At 37.0% G+C, this 19,255-nt stretch overlaps 2 protein-coding genes across 2 annotated transcripts in view; one reads left to right on the top strand and one right to left on the bottom strand.

Annotated features, from left to right (window-relative positions):
- The window catches only part of OXCT1 (3-oxoacid CoA-transferase 1), a 343,538-nt gene that overhangs the window by 118,133 nt on the left and 206,150 nt on the right, over nucleotides 1-19,255 (top strand). The gene's annotated exons all lie outside the window — the stretch shown is intronic.
- FBXO4 (F-box protein 4) overlaps nucleotides 14,416-19,255 on the bottom strand; it is a 42,192-nt gene continuing 37,352 nt past the window's right edge. Inside the window, exon 6 of the mRNA XM_047730981.1 lies at nucleotides 14,416-14,516. Coding sequence (XP_047586937.1) covers nucleotides 14,497-14,516 — 20 coding nt within the window. The 3' untranslated portion in view covers nucleotides 14,416-14,496. The remainder of the gene's footprint in view (nucleotides 14,517-19,255) is intronic.

The following is a 19,255-nucleotide window of genomic DNA, read 5'->3' as shown; positions in this document are numbered from 1 at the left end:
GCAGCTATTTTTAGATAATTAAAAGAAAGACTTTCTGGCTAACCTTTATCAATTCAGTGAGTCACATTCTCTTGGTAAGAAAACATGCAAAAGCTGCTCTTTAACCCTTTCAGATCCTTTCACCCAAGTTAAGTCTGCTCTAAGCCCCAAGGTTAGGACAGCTGACTCCTGGCTAGCTGTCACAAACAACTTTTAATTTCAGAATAGCTTGGTGCCTCTCCTTGTTTTGTTTTGTATTTAGATTAATTTAGGGACAGTTGATACAAATTTGTATATGGGGGCCTCTGGTTATATTTTTTAAAAATAGAAAGAAATCCTATGAAGGGGATATGATGATTTTTAATGAACCTGAAGTCTTTAGTAATAAAAGAATATAAATTTGCAAAAGGGTGAAACATTGTAGTTGCAGATTCCTTGGATATTAGAAACCTTGAGAATTAAAGTTACATGTCCTAGAAAAGTAAATACCATCCAAGAACCAAGAATGTGTCTTAACAACAGCAGGTGACCAAATCAGATAAGTAGTGTGTACTGGAGGTGACTTGTACTGGCTCAATGCAATGTTTGTGCTCATTTTTTCTTATCCCTACCAGTGATATCACAGTGGTAGCTTGAAATTGGCCAGGGGTGGAGTGTTTAACCACAGAAATCATCAAACACTACAAATCAGAGCTTTTCCTCTCTCTCTTTCTCTCTCTTTTTTTTTTTTTTTTTGTCCTTCAAGGAAGTTATTAACCACTTTTTAACATAGACTAAAGTATACAGTTTTCAGAATTTTTAATAATATAACTAGTGGTAGGTGTGATTGTATGTGCCTTCAAAGTCAGTGCTATATAATGAAAAACTACACACAAAGCAGGATTTTTAAAATTAATTTATATTTTTTAAAGATTTTATTTATTTATTTGACAGATAGAGATCACAAGTAGGCAGAGAGGCAGGCAGAGAGAGAGGAGGAAGCAGGCTCCCTGCTGAGCAGAGAGCCCAATGTGGGGCTCGATCCCAGGACCCTGAGATCATGACCCGAGCCGAAGGCAGAGGCTTAACCCACTGAGCCACCCAGGCGCCCCAAGCAGGATATTTTTTGAAGTCAATCTCTGATTAATTGAAGATATACATTGTAATTCCTAGGGCAACTACTAAAAAAATTTTTTTTGTATAAATGGTAAGTCCATAGTGAAGATAAAGGAAATCAAAACAAAAATGCCCAATTAACCAATGAGATGGAACTGAAAGAAGATAAAAGAAATAAAGAACAGATAAAACAAATAGAAAATAAGATTGTAGATTTTAATCAAACCACACTAAAAATAACAAATTGTGAATGATCTAAACATACTAATTAAAAGCAGAGATTTCAAACTGGAATGTTTAAAGTATACACTATTTATAAGGAACCCCTTTAATGTAAAAGCATAGATAGATTAAAAGTGAAGTGATGACAAAACATATACCATGCAAACACCAACAAAAGAAAATCGGAGTGGCTATACTGTCACATAAAGTTACCCAGAACAAGGAATATTACTAATGTTTAAAAGAAAAGTTAGGGGCGCCTGGGTGGCTCAGTGGGTTAAGCCTCTGCCTTCAGCTCAGGTCATGATCTCGGGATATGGGATCGAGCCCCGCATCGGGCTCTCTGCTCAGTGGGAAGCCTGCTTCCTCCTCTCTCTCTCTCTCTCTGCTTCCCTCTCTGCCTGCTTGTGATCTCTGCCTGTCAGATAAGTAAATAAAATTATAAATAAATAAATAAATAAATAAATAAAAGAAAAGTTAGACAATAATAAATGGGTCAATTCTCCAAGAAGGCATAACAATTCTAAATGGGTACAACCCAACAACATGACCTCAAAATACATAAGACAGAAACTGATAATACTGAAAGGAAAAATAAATAAATCTATGACTATAGAACACTTCAACACTCCTCTCTTGGTAATTGCTACAACAAATACATGGGAAATCAGTAAAGATATAGGAGACAAAAGCAGCACTATCAATCAATCTGTCAATAAAATGTCATGTTATTAACATTTATAGGATACTCTATCCAACATCTTAATAAACATTTCTTTCAGTTGCATGTGGAATATTCAACAAGATAGACCACACCAGGGGCCCTAAAACAAACTTCACCAAATTTAAAAGAATAGAAATCATACAAAGTATGTCTTTTGACCACAGCAGAATTAAACTAGAAATTAATTAAGAGGCATATCTGAAAATTCCCCAGTATTTACAAATTAAAGCTGCAATGAATATATCATCATTGCAACTGAGCTTGATGAGTTTTTTAAGTACATGATTTTTTTTAAAAAATATGATGACTCTCCCCTACAGTACAATGAATTACTGCATATGCAGTCTTGCTGTTGTCTTATAGGACTAAATATGCCAGTTCTCAAAATGATACCTGGCAGAGTTACTTCAGTGTTAAGCTGACATTCAAGAACTTTTCCAACACCGTCCCCCACATACCTATGTCCATATGACAACCTCCTAGTAATCCTTTTGGACAAATTCAAACATCGTTGAGAAGCCTTCCTTGACAACTGTCACGCCTGCTCCTCCTCATCCCCCCAAAATAGACTCTCTTTCCCCCCATATTCCCATACAACTCTGCACATACCTTTTGTAACGCTCTGGTGTCCTCTGTCTGGTTAACTCCAGTTGTTGTTCAAACTTCAGTCCAGGTTCAACGCAAGCATTCCATGACTCCTGTCCCCTGCTCACCTTTATTGGGTTAGACACATCTCTTATATAAGCCCCAAAATGCAATGATTAAGATTTCTTAACAGCAGGGGCGCCTGGGTGGCTCAGTGGGTTAAGCCGCTGCCTTCGGCTCAGGTCATGATCTCAGGGTCCTGGGATCGAGTCCCGCATCGGGCTCTCTGCTCAGCAAGAAGCCTGCTTCCCTCTCTCTCTCTCTGCCTGCCTCTCCGTCTACTTGTGATCTCTCTCTGTCAAATAAATAAATAAAATCTTTAAAAAAAAAAAAAGATTTCTTAACAGCAGCACTATTGAAATTTTTGACCTAATAACTCTGTTGTGCAGGGCTGTTCTATGCATTGTAGGATGTTTAGCAATATCCTTGACCTCTATCTGTTAGATACCAGTGGCACACACCCCCCAAGTTGAGACAGTCAAAAATATCTCCAGGCATGGCCAAATGTCCTCTGGATGGTGGGCAAGTTATTCCGCATTTGAGAACCACTGAATCAGTCCTACCAATCATACTGACTGAGATTAGTCTGCTTTTCTGTTTAATTAGTCTATTTTGGACCATTAATAACTCATAGGAAGAAAGTGTATTCTCTTTCTGAAGCCCAGGATCTAGCACAGAGAATGGTACCTAAGTAAATGCTTAGATGATTTGTGACCCTATGGAGTGGTATTTTTAATATTAACCAAGGCATTCACTACTTCCAAGAAGATTATCTAGAATATAAGATGCTAGTCATGCATACAATTATTATTAGGCAGAAACTTGTCTTTTATATCTTAATTCTTGCCAGGAAATACACTCCATTGAAAATCAATCAGTTAAACAATTGATCATTAGATTGAATAACTTTTAATTATCTATTTTGTTGTTTTTTTAATATTTTGTTGTTTTTATTATTAGGGAGCTTTTATTTATTTTTTCCTCCTAAGTATTATATTTAATATTGCTACATATGTGTATTTTTAAAATTCAGTTATTTAACATATAATGTAGTATTAGTTTCAGAGGTAGAGGTCATTGATTCATCAGGCTTATATAATACCCAGTGCTCATTATATCATGTGCCCTCCTTAATGTCCATCACTCAGTTACCCCATCCTCCTCCTGCAACCCTCAGTTTGTTCCCTATGATTGAGTCTCTAATGGTTTGTCTCCTTTTCTGATTTTGTCTTGTTTTATTTTTTCCTCTTTTTCCCTATTATTCTCTGTTTTGTTTCTTAAATTCCACATAGGTGAAATCATATGAAAATTGTCTTCTATAATTATTCACTTAGCATGATACCCTCTACTTCCACTTGGCATGATACCCTCTTATTTCACTTAGCATGACACCCTTTAGTTCCATCCATGTTGTTGCAAATGGCAAGATTTCATTTCTTTTTGATAACTCAGTAGTATTCCATTGTACATATATATACCACATCTTCTTTACCCATTCATCTGTTGATGGACATCTGGACCCTTTCCATAGTTGGGCTATTGTGGATATTGCTACTATAAACATTGGTGTGGGTGCTCCTTCGGATCACAATATTTGTGTCTTTGGGGTAAATACGAATTAGTACAATTGCTGGGTCATAGTGTAGCTCTATTTTCAACTTTTTGAGGAAACTTCATACGGTTTTCCAGAGTGGCTGCACCGATTTGCATTCACAATAGTGTAGGAGGGTTCCCTTTCTTTGCAACTCACCGACATCTATTGTTTCCTGAGTGATTAACTTTAGCCATTCTGACTGGTGTGAGGTGATAGCTCATTGTGGTTTTGATTTGCACTTCCCTGATGATGAGTGATGTTGAGCATTTTTTCATGTGTCTGTGGCCATTTGTATGTCTTCTTTGGAGAAATGTCTCTTCATGTCTTCTGCCCATTTCTTGACTGGATGTGTGTGTGTGTGTGTGTGTGTGTGTGTTTGGGTGCTGAGTTTGAGAAGTTCTTTATAGATTTTGCATTCTTGCTCTTTATCTGATAAGACATTTGCAAATATCCTCTCCCATTCTCTTGGTTGTCTTTTGGTTTTATCAACTGTTTCCTTTGGTGTGCAAAAGCTTTTTATCTTAATGAAGTCCCAATAGTTCATTTTTCCTTTTGTTTCCCCTGCTTTGGAGACGTGTCTAGCAAAAAGTTGCTGTGGCCAAGGTCACAAAGGTTGCTTCCTGTGTTCTCCTCTAGGATTTTGATGGATTCTTGTCTCACATTGAGGTCTTTCATCCATTTTGAGTCTATTTTTTGTATGGTGTAAGGAAATGGTCTAGTTTAATTCTTCTGCATGTGGCTGTACAATTTTCCCAACACTGTTTTTTGAAGAGACTGTCTTTTTTTCCATTGGATATTCTTTCCAGATTTGTCGAAGATTAGTTGATCATAGAGTTGAGGGTCCATTTCTGGGTTCTCTATTCTATCCCATTGATCTATGTGTCTGTTTTTGTCCCAGAACCACACTGTCTTGATGATTACAGCTTTGTAATGGAGATTGAAGTCTGGCATTCTGATGCCACCAGCTTTGTTTTTCAACATTCCTTTGGCTATTCAGGGTCTTTTCTGATTCCATACAAACTTTAGGATTATTTGTTCTAGCTCTGTGAAAAAAGTCGGTGGTATTTTGATAGGGATTGCATTGAATGTATAGTTTGCTCTAGGCAGCACAAACATTTTAACAATATTCATTCTTCCAATCCATGAGCATGAAACATTTTTCCATTTCTTTGTGTCTTCCTCAATTTCTTTCATGACTGTTCTGTAGTTTTCTGATACAGAAACTTTGCCTCTTTGGTTAAGTCTATTCCTAGCTATCTTATGGTTTTGGGTGCAATCATAAATGGGATTGAATCCTTAGTTTCTCTTTCTTCTGTCTCATTGTTAGTATATAGAAATGGAACTTATGTCTGTGCATTGATTTTATAACCTGTCACTTTGCTGAATTTTTTTATGAGTTCTAGCAATTTTAGGCTGGAGTCTTTGGGGTATTTCACATACAGTATCATGTCATCTGTGAAGAGTGAGAGTTTGACTTCTTTGCTGAATTGGATGCCTTTACTTCTTTTCATTGTCTGATTGCTGAAGCTAGAACTTCTAGGACTATGTTGAAAAGCAGTGGTGAGAATGGACATCTCTGCCATGTTTGTGACCCTAGGGGAAAAACTCTCAGTTTTTTCCACTGAGAATGATACTTGCCACGTGCTTTTTGTATAAGACTTTTATGATATTGAGGTATGTTCCTTCTATCCCTGAACTGTGAAGAGCTTTAATCAAGAAAGGATGCTGTACTTTGTCAAATGCTTTTTCTGCATATACTGAGAGGAACATATGGTTCTTGTTCTTTTCTTTAATTAATGTACTATATTACATCGATTCATTTGTGGATGTCGAACCACCCTTGCAGCCCAGGAATAAATCCCACTTGGTTATGGCAAATAATATTTTTAATGTACTGTTGGATCTTATTGGCTAATATCTTGGTGAGAATTTTGGTATGCATATTCATTTAGGGATATTGGTCTGTAATTCTCCTTTTTGGTGGGGTCTTTTGTTTTGGGATCAAGGTACTGCTGGCCTCATAGAAGGAATTTGGAAGTTTTCCTTCCATTTCTAGTTTTTGAAATAGCTTCAGAAGACCAGGCACTAATTCTACTCTAAATGTTCGGTAGAATTCACTTGGCAAGCCATCCGGCTCTGGACTCTTGTTTGTGGGGAGGTTTTTGATTACTGATTCAATTTCCTTGCTGGTTATGGGTCTGTTCAGGTTTTCTATTTCTTCCTGTTTCAGTTTCGGTAGTTTATGTGTCTCTAGGGATGCATGCATTTCCTACAGATTAATTGTTTGGCATATAGTTGTTCATAATATGTTCTTATAATGGTTTGTATTTCTTTAGTGCTGGTTGCAATCTCTCCTCTTTCATTCATGATTTTATTTATTTTGGTCCTTTCTCTTTTCTTTTTTATAAGATTATTAATCAAATTAATTATTAATCTAATTAATTAGTAATTATTCCTATTAATTATCTCAGAGAACCAGCTAATAGTTTTGTTGATCTGTTCTACTGGTTTTTTGTTGTTGTTTCTATTTCATTGATTTCTGCTCTAATCCTTATTATTTCTCTTCTCTTGCTGGGATTAGGCTTTATTTCTCCTCTTTTCCAGCTCCTTCAGGTGTAAAGTTAGGTGTTTGAGGCCATTCTTGTTTCTTGAGAAAAGCCTGTATTACTTGTATTACTATATACTTCCCTCTTAGGACCACCTTTGCTGCATCCCAAAGGTTTTGAACAGTTGTGTTTTTATTTTCATTTGTTTCCATGAATTTTTAGAATTCTTTAATTTCCTGGATGACCCATTCATTCTTTAGTAGGATGCTCTCTAGCATCCATGTATTTGAGTTCTTTCCAAATTTCCTCTTGTGACTGAGTTCCAGTTTGAAAGCATTGTGATCTGAAAATATGCAGGGAATGATCCCAATCTTTTGGTACTCGTTGAGACCTGATTTGTGATCCAATATGTGATCTAGTCTGGAGAATGTTCCAGGTGCACTTGAGAATATGTATTCTGTTGCTTTAGAATGGAATGCTCTGAATGTATCTGTGAAGTCCATCTGGCCCAGTGTGTCATTCAAAGCCCTTGTCTCCTTGTTGATCTTCTGCTTAGATGATATGTCCATTGCAGTAAGTGGGCTTTTAAAGTCCCCTATGATTATTGTACTATTATCAATGTGTTTCTTTAATTTTCTTATTAACTGGTTTATATAATTGGTTGTTCCCATGTTAAGGGCACGAATATTTATAATTGTTAGATCTTCTTGTTGGATAGACCCTTTAATTATGATATAGTGTCCTTCCTCATCTTTTATTACACCCTTTGGTTTAAAATCTAATTTGTCTGATATAAGGATTGCTACCCCAGCTCTCTTTTGAGATCCATTAACATGATAAATCATTCTCCACCCCCTCACTTTCAATAGGGAAGTGTCTTTGGTCTAAAATGAGTCTCTTGCAGACAGCATATCAATGGGTCTTGCTTTTTTATCCAGTCTGATATGCTGTATCTTTTGATTGGGGCATTTAGCCCATTTACATTCAGGATAACTATCAAAAGATATGAATTTAATACCATGTATTACCAGTAAAGTCTCTATATTATCTCTGTTCCTTTCTTGTCTATGTTACTTTTGGGTTCTCTATTCACTTAAAGGATCCTCCTTTAATATTTCTAGTAGAGCTGGTTTAGTGATCACAAATTCTTTTAGTTTGGTTGCCCTGGAAGCTTTTTCTCACTCCTTCTATTTTGAATGACATCCTTGCTGGAAAAAGTATTCTTGGCTGCAAATTTTTCTCATTTAGCACCCTGGATGTATCATGCCAGTCCTTTCTGGTCTGCCAGGTCTCTGTGGATAGGTCTGCTGCCAATCTGCTGTTTCTAAGTTATGCACCTTTTGTCCCAAGCTGCTTTCAGGATTTTCTCTTTGTCTTTGAGATTTGCAAGTTTCACTGTTACATGTTGAGGTGTTGGCGTATTTTCATTGATTTTGATGGGGGTTCTCTGTGTCTCCTGGACTTGGATGCCTGTTTCCTTCTCCAGATTAGGGAATTTCTGAGCTATAATTTGCTCCAAATATACCTTCTGCCTCTCTCTCTCTTTCCTCTTCTTCTGGGATCCCAATTATTCTAATATGGTTTCACTTTATGGTATCACTTCTCTCTCAAACTCTCCCCTCATGATCCAGTAGTTTTTTCTCTCTCTTTTTCTCAGCTTCTTTATTCTCCATCATTTTATCTTCTATATCACTAATTCTCTCTTCTGCCTCATTTATCCTAGCAGTTAGAACTTCGTATTTTATTGCAGCTCATTAACAGCCTTTTTGATTTCAACTTAATTAGATGTTAGTTCTTTTATTTCTCCAGAAAGGGATTCTTTAGTGTCTTCTATGCTTTTTCCAAGCCCAGCTAGTATCTCATAATTCTTATTCAGAACTCTAGTTCTGACATCTTATTTATATCCAGATTATATATATATATATATATATATATATATATATATATATATATATATTTGATTAGGCCCCTGGCAGTCAGTACTGCCTCTTGTCTTGTTCTCTTTTTTGAGGTGAGTTTTTCCACCATGTCCTTCTGTCCAGAGAAGAACAGATGAACGGGAGAACAAAATACTAAAATGGGAACAATCCCAGAGAAATATACACTAAACATATCAGAAGAGACCCAAAACCAATAAAAAAAATAGATGAATAAATAAATAAATAAATAAAACAATCAGACAGGTGAACAGAGCAGAGCAATACACTGGATCCTGTGTGCATTTTGGTATGTTTATTAGAAAACTAGATCCCAAAAATGTAAAGAAAAATTTACATATATGCAAAAATAAAACTAATACAATGGAAGGACAGAAGGTAACTGTAAAAATGAAAATTGAAGGACAAAAAAATAAGGACTATAAACATACAGATGAACAGAACAGAGCAATACACTATATCCTGGGTATTCTGGTCAGTTTGTTAGAAGACACTACATCCCAAAACTGTAAAGAAAGAAAATCTTATATATGTAGAAAAATAAAATTAAAGACATTGAAATGACACAATGTAACTGTAAAGATGAAAATGTTAAGACTTTAATTAAAAAAAAGAAGAAAACAGAGAGAGAGAATATGATCAGACAAGTGAAAAGAACAGAGCCATACACTAGATTGTGGGTGTATTTTGTTCTATTTGTTAGAAGAAACTGCATCTTAAAACTGTAAAGAAAAAAAAAAGAAAAGCTTGTATATATACAAAACTAAAATTAAATACAACAAAAGGATAGAATGTAAATGTAAAAATTAAAATTTAAAACGATTTTTTAAAAAGATTGATAAAATAAGAAATTGGTTGAAAAAGAAAAGAGAAAAAATTAAAATTGAACTAAAAGAAAAATTGAACAACTAAAGAATCATGGGGGAAAAAACATGAATTCTCTATTTTCACCTAGCACTAGCGTTTTGCAGGTATCTATGATCAGAAACTTGGTCTTAGCAGGATGTTCTCGCTGATATTCTGGGGAAGGGGCCTGTTGCTCAGATTCTCAAGTGTCTTTGCCCTGGGTATAATTGCACTGCCCTGGTCAGGGGCCAGACTAAGTAAGGTGCTCCAGATTGCTCTATGTGGCTTTTGTTCCTTGAAGGCTTTCTGAACCACTGAAGAGGATGAGAATGAAAATGTTGGTCTCCTACTCTCCAGCCCCAGAGCTGAAAGCTCAGGGCCCCACTCCTCAGTGCATCCTCAGGGTAAAGCAGTCAGTCACTCCTGTCTCCCTGGTCTCCATCCACACTCTGTGTTCACCCAGTGTATGACCAAGCATTTCTATCTCAGGCACGTGACCCTGTTACATGTCTCCAAACCCTGCACACTCTGGCACCAGGCACTTCCAGCTCCCTTCCTCTGGGGGGAAGAAGTGGGGTCTGGCCATGGTTCTGCCACTTCCTGGGACCCTGCTTAAAGAGTAGTTGATCAACCCTGCCACAGTTCATAGTACATGCCAACCCCAAGCTGAGAGCCCACTCCTGGGCTTGCTGAATTGAAGCTGGTTTGCCCACTCTAATGCCTGGGTACTTAGCCACACTCAGGCATCCCCAGTCTTCCTATGATCCCGAGGATCCTGAAACCATACTGTCCCATCTAGGACTCCACCCTGTTTCACCACCTGAACACGATTCAGGCAAGGATGTCCCTCACTGGAGCAGATTTCTAAAAGTTCTGATTTTGTGCTCCACTCCTACATCACTTGCCATTAGCCAGCTTACAGAGGCTCCCTCCTCCCATGGTTTATCTTCCCATATATCACCTATGTTTCACTTCTCCACACCTCCTACCTTGCAGAAAGTGGTTGCTTTTCTATTTGTAGAGTTGCAGCTATTGTTTTCTTAGATCTCTGGTTGAGCTAACAGGTGTTCAGAATGATTTGATAGCTATCAAGCTGAATTCCTGGGACCAGACTTAACTAAGGTCTTCTACTCCACCATCTTGGACTATCCCTCTCTTATCTACTTTGTGTCTTTTAAAAATTATTGATACAAAAGAAGCATATGTGCATTGTAGAAAATTAGGAAAACATAATTAAATAAATCCTTCACCACCAGAGACCACCACTACTAATTATCTTAATTCTATACTTCCAGGTCTTTTTAAACACACACACACACACACACACACACACACACACACACACACACACACACATCCCTTTGCAGTTTCATCTCAGTATAAAATCATATTGCACATATTTTTTTCTCAATCTGCTTTTTTCAGTAAATTATCTCTACTTTCTCTTTCAGTACATTTTATCTCCTCTGATATTGAGAGTATTTTCAAAATTCCCCATTTAATCCCCAAATATTGCACACAGGAGGTTTATTCATTCAAATATCAAACGTGAGGATACCTGGTTAAGTGTCTGCCTTCAGCTCAAGTCATGATCCCAGGATCCAGGAACTGAGTCCCACATTGGGCTCCTTGCTTGGTGGGGAGCCCACTTCTCTCTCTGCCTGCCACTCCCCCTGCTTGTACTCTCTCTCTTTCTCTGACAAATAAATAAAATTACACACACACACACACACACACACACGTATATGTGTGTGTGTGTGTGTGTGTGTATATATATATATACACATATATCTCAAACATAAGATCATGTATATATATGTCTCTGGTTTTTGTGTCCCTTAGTTTCTCATAATCAACCACAATTGTCTTTTTCACAATAGTAACTTTTTAAAGAATCCAACCCATTTACCTCCTGCAGAATATCCCTGAATTTATCTACTTTATTTGCTACACTCTCATTTAACTTGTTTGTCTATATTCTATATTTCTTGTAAATTGAACATCATATTAGAGGCTTAGTAAATCCAATTTAAATATTGTTGCCTAGCATAATTCATAGGCAATGGTGTGCAACTTCACGTGGTATTATATCAAAAGGCACACATTATTTCATTAACAACCAAAAGTGATGCTACAGTTGATTGAGTCTTTCACTAATTTACTTTGTTTTCTCCTCCACTGAACAGATAAGTTTTTCCCTTACTATTAAAAAATAACATGTGAGATTTTCTTTTAGCAATTAACCAAATTTCCAATTAACCACTTAATGATTTTTGACACAAATTAATAATTCTTCCCTTAATCTATATCATTTGAGTCTGTGAAATTATTCTTTTCTAATTCTGTACTTTCTGTTTTATGACTGACATTTTTCTGTAAAACAGTTCATTTCTTTAAAAATCGGGATATTTGGTTACCTTCCTTGTGAGGATATAAGCAACAGAATTCCCACAGACACCTGATGGGAATATTTGTACCATACTTTTGGAATACAATTTGGCATTATCTAGCCAACTTGAAGACACATAACCTATGACCTAGTATTTCCATTTTAGTTGTGGCATTTCCCACCTTAAGGTGTTCTCCACTTAAAAATCAGAAATCTGTTTTTATAAATTAGACATTTTAAAAATAAATGCTAATCAAGAGTCTGTTTATCAACATTTTAAATAAGAAAACTTGTAACATTTTTATGTCAACTCAAAACCTCAACCAATTTCCTAAAACATTACTAATTCACAGTAAAATACCTATACATATAAGTGACAAGCTGTCAGGTTAAGATATAAAATGGCTGAAGTGTTCATTAAATGATTAATATGTTCATTTCAAACAATTACTTTGTATACAGCAACATGCTGTATTAGTCTGGGTTCTCTAAAGAAACACAATCATTTGGATATATGTATGACTTACGATTCATTATAAGGAGCTGCCTTACATGATTATGGAGACTGAGAAGTCCCAGATCTGCCGTCAAGATCCAAGTATCTGCTGATGACCCAGGAAAGCCAATGGTATAGTTCTAGTCTAAGTCCAAGTCTGAAGGCAGGGGAAGACCTATGTTCCAGCTTGAAGATAGGCAGAGAAAGCAAGTACTCCTTTACTCAGCCTTTTGTCCAATTGAGACAAGCAATGATTTAGATGAGGGTCACCCACATGGTAGAGGGAAATCTGTTTAATTTACTCTATTGAAATGTTAATCTCATCCAGAAATACCCTCATAGATACACAAAGAATAATATTTAACCAAATATCTGGGCACCCACCTCCAGCCAAGTTGACATGTAAAATTAACCATCACAATGCCCTTTGCTGATTCTGACTGCAACTTTCAAAATATTAACATTTAACAATTCTACTTAGAATATAACTCAAGACTTCCCCTACAACACCCACCCCCAACACACACACAGAGTTTTCTTGAAAATGTAGTACTGTGTTTGGGGATAAATATAAATTTTTCATATAAAACATCAACTGACAAGTGTATTACAAAGATACCTATATTCTAAAGTTTGAATATCAAAATCCAAGAGGTGTTGCACCAGGGAAATATTAAAGTATGCCAGTACCTACCATAAAAACATGTAAAGATATGTATCAGCAAAAGTGTGTAAGAATATTGGCAGCAGTTATTTACAGTAACCCAAACCTACAAACAACCTGGATGTCCACTTATGGTTGCATGAATGAGTTGTGAAATATTCATACAATGGAACAGTATATTACTGAGAAAATGATATAGCCAAATGCTATAATATAGATGGCATTACAAATACAATATTGATCAAAAGAAGGAGGATAAAAGTAATTCCAATAGTGCACTTAGAGGTGGCCACCGAGCAGACTGGAGTGCACTCTCTGGAGAGTCTCACTCTCCTTCCTCTGCATCATGTCTAACAAACATCATAAGGCTGAGGTTGAGAAATTTGGTAAGTTTAAATTAAAGAAGGCATAAAAAAAATCTACTGTCTTCAACAGAAATGACTGAACAGGAGAAGCAAGCAGGCAAATTATAATGAGGTGTGTGCCACCAACATGTACTGTGTACTCCACAAGCACTACCTTCTTATTTTACTTATTTCAGCTGTTAACTTTATAAGATTCAAAGAGTTTGGATCAAGTCTAAATGCTTCCCCTTTTCTCACCAAAGAATCAGAACGACCCACAATGAACGTGGAGCCTGCCTCTCATTTGCCTGGTTGGCTGGCAGGGAAGGAAAAGAACTTGCATGTTGGTGAAGGAAGAAGCTGGAGGGTTTGACATCAGTGAAATCTAGAGTAAAAACCAAGTTGGTCCGAGGTGTCCTGCAAACTGTAAAATGCAGTTTAATTAGAGTGTAACTTTTTTTGTTCAAATGATTATTGGAGTACATAATTTTTAATATTCAAATCAAAAGTTTAAAATAGGAAAAAAATTCCAACAGTATGATTCCATTCATATTAAGTTCAAAAAAGCAAAACCAGAGCATTGTTTAAGGATGTATATATGGGTTGTAAAAGTATAAAGAGAAAGGTATGATTATCACACAACCAGAATAGTAGATACCTCCAGGGCGGAGGGACAGGATTATAATTAGAGATGAAGCCAAGAACTAAGTGGGTATGCTTGGAAACTGCCCAAGTTCTATTTTTTGACATGGGTTACACTACTGTTTGTTTTATTTTGTTATTGTACATTAAACAGTACAAATATATTTTATAGACACCTCTGTGAGAGAGAGAGAGAGAGAGAGAGAGAGAGAGAGACAGTGTGTGTGTGTGTGTGTGTGTGTGTGTGTGTGTGTGTGTAATAAAAAAGGAAAAGAAATGAATGGAAGAAGTTTGGTTAGGCATAATGTAGAAGATATGACTACAGAATGTTGTTGAAGGGCACTGACCTCTTCTTGCTGTGTCTGAGCATGTGTCAACACATATATAATTGAACTACGGGAGAGAAAAAGACAATTAAAAAAGTCAGAAGCAAAAGCATTTGTAACAGAGCTCACACTTATAGAAAATGCTCAAAAATAATACATTTGTTGGACTGGAAACTGATAGATGAAAAATCCTGCATATGAATAAAAAGCTTTAAAAAACAGTTCAGAAGAAGATAAAAAGTGAACAACTTAATGGGGACATAATAGGCATTCATAAAATCATACAATGTAAGAATGCTGTGAACATGGTTTTGTGCAATAAATCATGCAATTTTCAAAACATGAAATTGCCAATGAACTTCAAAAGAAGTCATTTGGGGGAAGAGCAAGATGGCAGAGAAGTAGGAGACCTAAATATCATCAGGTCCCAGGAGTTCAGCTAGATAGTTATTAAAACATTCTGAACACTTACAAACTCAACAGGAGATAGAAGAAGAGCAGCAATTCTAGGAACAGAAAATCGATCACTTTCCAGAAGGTAAGACGTGCGGAGAAATGAATCCAAGGCAACACAGACTGTGGGGGAGGGTCTGACTCCTGGCAAGTGGTAGGGCAGCAGAGCACAAAATCAGAACTTTTAGAAGTCTGCTCCACTGAGAGACATCACTTCAGAGGCTAAGCAGGGGGTGGAGCGCTCACAGGGACAGTGTGGTCCCAGGACCTGCGTAGTCTTAAAAAGACCAGGGGTGTCTGAGTGTGGCAGAGCTCCCAAGTATCAGAGTGGGGAAGCTACAGAGATGGAATCAAGGAGGAGCTCTCAGCTTGTGGTTATGTTAAACTGTGATCTGAGGTGCAGCTGGGCCACTGCTCTTCAAACAGGGACCCCCACAAATGGCAGACCTGGGGAGACCCCTCCTTCCTCCTCTGGGAGGAGCAGTGTGGGAGTGCACTGCAGGAATCTCCTGGGTTTGGAGACTCCAAACGGGGTTGTGTGCCAGAGATAGAAATGCTTGGTCACAGGGTAGGCATGGAGTGGAGCTGGAGACCAGAGAGATGGGAGGGACTGACTGCTTTTATCTGAGGGTGCACTGAGGAGGGGGGGCCCCAAGCTCTCGGTTCCTCCTCACTGGAGATTGGGAGGCAACCGTTTTCATTCCTGTCCTCCAAAGCCATACAGAAAGCCTTCAGGGAACAAAAGTTACTAAAAGCAAAACTGAACAGCTTGTTTAGCCTGGCCCCTGGCAAGGGTGGTACATTTCCGCCTCAGGCAAATACATTTGAGAATGAAAGCAATAGCACCCTCCACCAGAAGATTAGAAAGAACATCTAGCCAAGACCAAGGTCACTACTCAATGAGAACTGTGGAACTCCAGAACTAGGGGAAAGCAACACATAGAATTCATGGTTTTTCCCCACAATTTTTTGCCCTTTCAAGGTTAAATTTTTTTAATTTTATTTTTTTCTTATCCTATTTTTAAAAATTTTTCCTGTTTCTTATTTTAACATTTTTAAACTATTTTATGTTATCAATAACTTCTTAAAACTCTTTTTAAATTTTCATTGTTATAGTCATATTTTATCCCTTCATTATATTTAACCTTATTTTTTGTATATATATAGGTTTCTTTTTTCTTTAAAAATTTGGGATACAGTTTCTTCTAATAGATCAAAATATACCCTAAATCTAATGCACAGCATTGTTATAGTCTCTGGCCTGATCAAATTTTTTCCTCTTTTTTTTTTTCTTTTTTCAACCAACTTCTTATCAATTCCTTTTTTAGACTCTTTAAAAATTTTGATCTTTACAGTCATATTCCATTTCTTCATTGTGTTTACCCTTATGTGTGTGTGTGTGTGTGTGTGTGTGTGTGTGTATGAATGATTTTCTTTCTTTAAAATTTTGGGAGGTAGTTTCTTCTAACAGAACAAAATACACCCAAAATAAAGTGTGTGGCTCTGTTCTATTCACCAGTTCAATATATATCTTTTTCTTTTTCTTTTTTCCCCCCTTTCTTCTCCCCCCAGTTTTGGGTCTCTTCTGATTTGGATAGTGTATACTTTTCTGGGGTCATTGTTACCTTTTAGTATTCCATTCTCTCATTCATCTATTCTTATCTGGATAAAATGACAAGGTGGAAAAACTCACCACAAAAATAAAAGAACAAGAGGTAGTACCGATGGTTAGGGACCTAATCAATACGGACATTAGTAATTTATCAGAAGTAGAGTTCAGGGACACCTGGGTGGCTCAGTTGGTTAAGCAGCTGCTTTTGGCTCAGGTCATGATCCCGGCGTCCTGGGATCGAGTCCCACATCGGGCTCCTTGCTCATCAGGGAGCCTGCTTCTCCCTCTGCCTCTGCCTGCCATTCTGTCTGCCTGTGCTTGCTCTCTCTCCCCCTCTCTCTCTGACAAATAAATAAATAAAATCTTTAAAAAAAAAAAAGAAGTAGAGTTCAGAATGATGATTATCAAGGTGCTAGCTGGGCTTGAAAAAAGCGTGGAAGATACTAGAGAATCCCTTTCTGGAGAAATAAAAGAACTAAAATCTAACCAAGTTGAAATTTTAAAAAAAGCTATTAATGAGGTACAGTAAAAAATGGAGGATCTTACTGCTAGGATAAATGAAGCGAAAGAGAGAATTAGTGATACAGAAGACCAAATGATGGAGAATTAAGAAGCTGAGCAAAAGAAAGACAAACAAGTACTGGACCCCAAGGGGAGAATTCGAGAGATAAGTGATACCATAAGATGAACCAATATTAGAATAATTGGGATCCCAGAAGAAGAAGAAAGAGAGAGGGGGGCAGAAAGTATATTAGAGCAAATTATAACAAAAAATTTCCCTAATTTGGTGAAAGGAACAAGCATCAAAATCCAGGAGTCACAGAGAACCCCCCTTAAAATCAATAAAAATAGGTCCATACCCTGTCATCTAACAGTAAAACTTACAAGTCTCAGTGACAAAGAGAAAATTCTGAAAGCAGCTTGGGACAAGAGGTATGTAACATACAATGGTAGAAATATTAGATTGGCAGCAGACCTATCCACAGAGACCTGGCAGGCCAGAAAGGACTGGCATGATATATTCAGAGCACTAAATGAGAAAAATATGCAGCTAACAATACCATATCCAGCTAGACTGTCACTGAAAATAGTAGGAGAGATAAAAAACTTCCAGGACAAACAAAAACTTAAAGAATTTGTAAACACCAAACCAGCCCTACAGGAAATATTGAAAGGGATCCTCTAAGCAGAGAGAGAGACTAAAGTAACAGAACAGAAAGGAACAGAGGCGATATACAGTAATGGTAACCAGGCAATATAATGGCACTAAATTCATATCTTTCAATAGTCATCCTGAACATAAATGGGCTAAATGCCCCAATCAAAAGACACAGGATATCAGAATGGATTAAAAAAACAAGAACCATCAATATCCTGTCTGTAAGAAACTCATTTTAGACCCAAAGACACCTCCAGATTTAAAGTGAAGGGATGGGAAACCATTTACTATGCTAATGGACATCAGAAGAAAGCTGAGATGGCAATCCTTATATCAGATAAATTAGATCTTAAGCCAAAGACTATAATAAGAGATGAGGAAGGACACTATATCATACTTAAAGGACACTATATCATACTTCCAATGAGAAGATCTAACAATTTTAAATATCTATGCCCCTAACATGGGAGCAGCCAATTATATAAACCAATTAATAACAAAATCAAAGAAACACATAGATAATATACAATAATAGTTGGGGACTTTAACACTCACCTCACCAAAATGGAGAGATCATCTAAGCAAAAGATCAACAGGGAAATAAAGGCTTTAAATGATACACTGGACCTGATGTACATCACAGATATATTTAGAACATTCCATCTAAAAAAACCAGAATACATATTCTTCTCTAGTGCACATGGAACATTCTCCAGAATAGATCACATCCTTGGTCACAAATCAGGTCTCAACTGGTACCAAAAGATTGGGATCATTCCCTGCATATATTCAGACCACAATGCTTTAAAACCAGAACACAATTGTAAGAGGAAATTTGGAAAGAACAAAAATACATGGAGGCTAAATGGCATCCTACTAAAGAATGAATGGGTCAACCAGGAAATTATAGAAGAAGAATTTTAAAAATTCATGGAAACAAATGAAAATGAAAACACAACAGTTCAAAATCTTTGGGACACAGTGAAGACATTCCTGAGAGGAAATATATAGCAATACAAGCCTTTCTTTTTTTTTTTTTAATAATTTTTTTAATTTTTTATAAACATATATTTTTATCCCCAGGGGTACGGGTCTGCGAATCGCCAGGTTTACACACTTCACAGCACTCACCATAGCACATACCCTCCCCAGTATCCATAACCCCACCCCCCCTCTCCCAACCCCCTCCCCCCATCAACCCTCAGTTTGTTTTGTGAGATTAAGAGTCACTTATGGTTTGTCTCCCTCCCAATCCCATCTTGTTTCATTTACTCTTCTCCTACCCCCTCAACCCCCCATGTTGCATCTCCTCTCCCTCATATCAGGGAGATCATATGATAGTTGTCTTTCTCCGATTGACTTATTTCGCTAAGCATGATACCCTCTAGTTCCATCCACGTCGTCGCAAATGGCAAGATTTCATTTCTTTTGATGGCTGCATAGTATTCCATTGTGTATATATACCACATCTTCTTTATCCATTCATCTGTTGATGGACATCTAGGTTCTTTCCATAGTTTGGCTATTGTAGACATTGCTGCTATAAACATTCAGGTGCACGTGCCCCTTCGGATCACTACGT

This window comes from Lutra lutra, chromosome 5 (genome assembly GCF_902655055.1).
Source record: "Lutra lutra chromosome 5, mLutLut1.2, whole genome shotgun sequence".
Classification (NCBI taxonomy): domain Eukaryota; kingdom Metazoa; phylum Chordata; class Mammalia; order Carnivora; family Mustelidae; genus Lutra; species Lutra lutra.
The sequence above is the reverse complement of the archived record's forward strand: the minus strand, read 5'-3'. Positions and strand labels throughout refer to the sequence as shown.